Source organism: Mandrillus leucophaeus, unplaced genomic scaffold, assembly GCF_000951045.1.
Source record: "Mandrillus leucophaeus isolate KB7577 unplaced genomic scaffold, Mleu.le_1.0 Scaffold251, whole genome shotgun sequence".
Lineage (NCBI taxonomy): Eukaryota > Metazoa > Chordata > Mammalia > Primates > Cercopithecidae > Mandrillus > Mandrillus leucophaeus.
The window spans coordinates 2,199,688-2,205,002 of NW_012102599.1; the positions used below are offsets into that span (position 1 = coordinate 2,199,688).

The 5,315-nt window shown below is 37.5% G+C and overlaps 1 protein-coding gene across 2 annotated transcripts in view; it reads left to right on the forward strand.

Annotated features, from left to right (window-relative positions):
* The first annotated feature begins 1,049 nt into the window (after positions 1–1,049).
* KLB (klotho beta) overlaps positions 1,050–5,315 on the forward strand; it is a 43,409-nt gene continuing 39,143 nt past the window's right edge. Inside the window, exon 1 of one of the 2 annotated variants that reach the window (XM_011983556.1) lies at positions 1,050–1,965. In XM_011983556.1, coding sequence (XP_011838946.1) covers positions 1,141–1,965 — 825 coding nt within the window. In that variant the 5' untranslated portion in view covers positions 1,050–1,140. The remainder of the gene's footprint in view (positions 1,966–5,315) is intronic. The other variant, XM_011983557.1, reaches the window with a different exon arrangement.

Consider the following 5,315-nt stretch of genomic DNA (forward strand, 5'->3'; position numbering starts at 1 on the left):
ACGGGGTTTCAACATGTTGGCTAAGCCGGTCTCGAACTCCTGACCTCAAGTGATCTGCCTGCATTGGCCTCCCAAAGTGATGGGATTATAGCCATGAACCACTGTGCCTAGCCTCTCATAATAATTTTCTTGAACTAAAATTTGGGATTAGACCAGGCATGGTGGCTCACACCTATAATCTCAAGCACTTTAGGAGGCGAAGACAGAAGGGCTGTTTGAGCCCAGGAGTTCAAGACCAGCCTGGGGGATGTAGGCAGACCCCACCTCTATCAAAAAATCAAAAATCAGCTGGGCATGGTGACATGTACCTGTTGTCCCAGCTACTCAGGAGGCTGAGGTGGGAGGATTGCTTAAGCCTGGGAAGTTGAGGCTGCAGTGAGCTCTGATGACACCACTGCACTCCAGCCTGGGCTACAAAGCGAGACTGTTGTTAAAAACGAATGAACTAATTAAAAAAATAGAGATTGGAGAATTTTAGTTAAATAAATAAAATTTAAAAATAAAATTAGAGATTAGAGGACTTTAGTTAAGTGTATTAAATTGTAAAGTATTCCATTTTTCCATCCACAAAGTGCTATATTTTCTCATTGAAGTCTTTCAAGTCTCCCGATACAATTTTCTTGAAATAGGTAACATTTATTAAGCTTGTTCTTAGGTGTGTTAGAATTTTGTGGAGAAGTGTCATTTCTGATTGTGTTTTCTAATTCCTTACTATTAGTATGTAGGAATGCTGTATACTTGTATATGTTATTTTTCTTGATAGGTGAGATTATAAAATTACCACACAAAAACTGTAAAAATAGAAAAGGCGTATACCTTATTCAATAATGTTCAAAACATTCAGAAAAGGTTTGGGTCAATATGAAAGGCTACACAGAAAATAATGTGATTGTAATTCACTGTTTACATAGGTGTTAGTTACACATTTAAACTCTTGTCACCAATGCATTCTCATCTAATTTTTCCCATAATGAAAGAGAAGGAGACGCATTGGTGACTGCAGTAGGGCCACCTCCCTCAAATTACGTTGCTCTCTATGACCCATCCTCAGTCTCCCAGTTCAAGCTAATCATTGACAGAGCTTTACAATCACAAGCTTTTACTGAAGCTTTGATAAGACAGTCCAGCAGTTGGTGGCAAATGAAGCCAGGCTGTGCGGCAGGATCTCCAGGGAATGAATGGATTTTCTTCAGCACTGATGAAATAACCATACGCTATAGGAATACAATGTCCAACGGGGGACTGCAAAGATCTGTCATCCTGTCAGCACTTATTCTGCTACGAGCTGTTACTGGATTCTCTGGAGATGGAAGAGCTGTATGGTCTAAAAATCCTAATTTTACTCCGGTAAATGAAAGTCAGCTGTTTCTCTATGACACTTTCCCTAAAAACTTTTTCTGGGGTGTTGGGACTGGAGCATTGCAAGTGGAAGGGAGTTGGAAGAAGGATGGAAAAGGACCTTCTATATGGGATCATTTCGTCCACACACACCTTAAAAATGTCAGCAGCACGAATGGTTCCAGTGACAGTTACATTTTTCCGGAAAAAGACTTATCAGCCCTGGATTTTATAGGAGTTTCTTTTTATCAATTTTCAATTTCCTGGCCAAGGCTTTTCCCCGATGGAATAGTAACGGTTGCCAACGCAAAAGGTCTCCAGTACTACAATACTCTTCTGGACTCTCTAGTGCTTAGAAACATCGAACCTATAGTTACTTTATACCACTGGGATTTGCCTTTGGCCCTACAGGAAAAATATGGGGGGTGGAAAAATGATACCATAATAGATATCTTCAATGACTATGCCACATACTGTTTCCAGACGTTTGGGGACCGTGTCAAATATTGGATTACAATTCACAACCCATATCTAGTGGCTTGGCATGGGTATGGGACAGGTATGCATGCCCCTGGAGAGAAGGGAAATTTAGCAGCTGTCTACACTGTGGGACACAACTTGATCAAGGTACTGTACAGCTCGCTTCTTATTATAGCTTCAGAAAACACTAACAATTTACCTTCTGCCTCAGTAATTCTCTTATTGAAATCAAGGCAACTGATTTCAGGCTAATACACAAGATCTATCCTCAAATTTTGTATTTAAGTTAGTGTATGTTTTATTTATCTAAGCTATTTTTAATGTATTAATCCAATCAGTTTTTTTCAAAAGTCGCACTTTGAGGCTATTTTTAAATCTACCATCATACACTACAGTATGAAAATATGAGCCTACTTTCATTCTGTGGGAAAACAGTGCTTCATAAATTTAATTGTTGGAACCCTTTTCTGACAATGTGCAATTGTTTCAGAATTATGTTAAGGCACAACCATTTCAACTATGTATTTGTTGTTAAGGATAGCTAACTTAGCTAATAAGTAAATAAAGTAAGTAAATAAGTAAGTTAAATAAATGTTAGCTAACTCATGCATATTAAATACAGAAATTTAAATGTACTTCACATTTGATTTTATTTGTGTTACATAGCAAAAAAGAGAGGGTTAATTGTTATGGGAGCTAAACACATTTCTTCCCATAAGAACTGGGAAGAATGTGCTCTACTAAAGCAATTTTCAAGCAGTGTATTTCAAAAGCTAGAGATTATGTTGAGAAATGTTAACATTAGTAAAACGATAGTGAAAATGCAAGCAAAATCATAGGTAATATTTACTGAGTACTTATTATGCACCACAGACTACATTAAGTATTTTACATGCATCGTCACAGTTGATCCTCTTATCCTCTTAACAGCCTTATGAACTAGTCTTCTTATTCTTCCCATTTAAAAGATGAGGAAACTGAAGCTTAATGAGATTAAATAATTTTCCCAAGGTTAAGGAGTAAAATACAGCTGTTATGGACATGGATTTTTTAAATGACAACATAATTAACACTAACTGTCTTCATTAAGAATGTTTTGAAAAGAAGACTCAGGAATTTTCAAGAGTTTTAAAATTAAGAAAAATAAGTTATTCTGCACACCTGTTACATTTTAAAAATGAAAAAACTTTTATCAATTTTATAATGTGCTACAAAAAGTAATTTAATTATTAATAATCAAAAGCTAAGTATACAGAAATTTTAAAAAAGAGCAACATAAAATAATTCCATGTCTGAATTTGTACATACAAAAATATCTGCTATCACTTCTTTTCTTTTTGAACTTTTCTGGATTATTACACATGTGCATTGTACTATGGTTTCAGACACATCTGCCCTTGAAGTAAACAGATTGCATTATGATTTAAAGGTCATTTGTACATTTTTGACTAGAATTGTATATAGAACATATTAATGTGTGGGTATACTATGATTTGACAAAATAAGGCCTTAAAGGGGAGAAATTGTATAAGTATTTAAAAGTTCTCAAGATTATGCATGCAAAAGTTAGAAAAATATTCCTTTCATTTAGTCCTTTTAATTTTTTTTTGTTTTTTTGGTTTTTTTTGAGACAAAGTCTCATTCTGTCACCCAGGCTGGAGTGCAATGGCGTGGTCTCGGCTCACTGCAACCTCCACCTCCCAGGTTCAAGCAGTTCTCCTGCCTCAGCCGCCTGAGTAACTGGGACTACAGACACGTGCCACCTTGCCCAGTTAATTTTTGTGTTTTTAGTAGAGAGGGGTTTCACTATGTTGGCCAAGCTGGTCTCAAACTCCGGATCTCATGATCCACCCGCCTTGGCCTCCCAAAGTGCTGGGATTACAGGTGTGAACCTCAGCCAGTCCTTTTAATTATTAAAACAATTCATGCTCATGTACATTTAAAAATATCAGATTGGGCGGGGCGCAGTGCCTCATGCCTGTAATCCCAGCACTTTGGGAGGCCGACGTGGGTGGATCATGAGGTCAGGAGTTCGAGACCAGCCTGGCCAACATAGTGAAACCCCCTCTCTACTAAAAACACAAAAATTAACTAGGCATGGTGGCACGTGCCTGTAGTCCTGGTTATTGGGGAGGCTGAGGCAGGAGAATCCCTTGAACCCAGGAGGCAGAGGTTGCAGTGAGCCGAGATCACGCCACTGCACTCCAGCCTGGGTGAGAGTGAGACTCTGTCTCAAAAAAATAAGTAAATAAAAAATAAAAATATCAGATTGTACCAAAGGATCTAAAGTGAAAAAGTTAAATCCCTCTCCCTTTCTCCACCTGACAATCCCAGGCCAAGGACACTACTGTTAATCGTTTCTTATACATTCTTTTTAAAGTTTTCTATGCAAATATATGCATGAATATGTTTATTTAACCTTTGTATAAAGAAAAATATTCTAAATTGTTGAAAAGTCATTACCTGGAAAAATGTCAACAATTAGAGTTTTCATGAAAATGTATTTTAAGGATTAAAGCCTTAAAATTGGCTGATAAAAATTAACAGGCAAAAAGCTTTAACAGATGTTGCTTCCAAATGTAGTTGATAAAATGACATATTTTCAGATGTTTTTCATTTTCCTCTAATTTGAGATATTCTCTGCCTTTAACACAAAATTAGCACTTTCTGATCGTGAGATAAATTTTATTATTTTAAATGGAGGGATGTGTTTTTCAACTATTGTGTTTTCCAAATAATGTTTGTATTGCCTTAAAAGTTCTAAATCACTAGACTAAATAAATGGTGTGAGGGGTCCTTGAAATCAGTCAGAAAGTGAAATACACTGCATGGCCCAGTGACTTATAGCACTAAAGAAATCTTGCAATGATTTGGTAGCCTGAGGTGAACTTGTTTTTCCCACTTGTCCCCTCGCTGTCTTGACTTTCACGTAGAAAACATTAATTTGATATTTTATGTTGCAATGAAGTATTTCTTCCTTATCCTGCCCCCTTGTGACCCAGAAGAAGCATTCTTTAGGAATGGTTTTTAGACCGAAAACATTTATTGAGCTACACAAGCCTAATATAAAACTGAATTCTGGGGGGTTATGGATCCCTTCATTCCCTGCTTCTCAGATAGAGAAAAGGTTTCATGGTGGCTATTGGGGTTCTTTTCATTCCAGAATGATCTGGAAAACTCCATCTTGGTTTGAAATGTTCCCGTTTGGAGGAAAGCTGAATGGTCCAGAGGGTCCCGAGACTGACCTGCAATTTAGATTCCACTTTATTGCAGATCTAGGGAGTACCTTAATGCAAGTCTAAGACTCAGGTAAAAATTTTCCATAATCACATCTGCTATTGGACGCCTCAACTCTAAGTTTTTGTTTTTGTTTTGTTTTGTTTGAGACGGAGTTTTCACTCTTGTTGCCCAGGCTGGAGTGCAGTGGCACAATCTTGGCTCACTGCAACCTCCGCCTCCCGGGTTCAAGCGATTCTCCTGCCTCAGCCTCCCAAGTA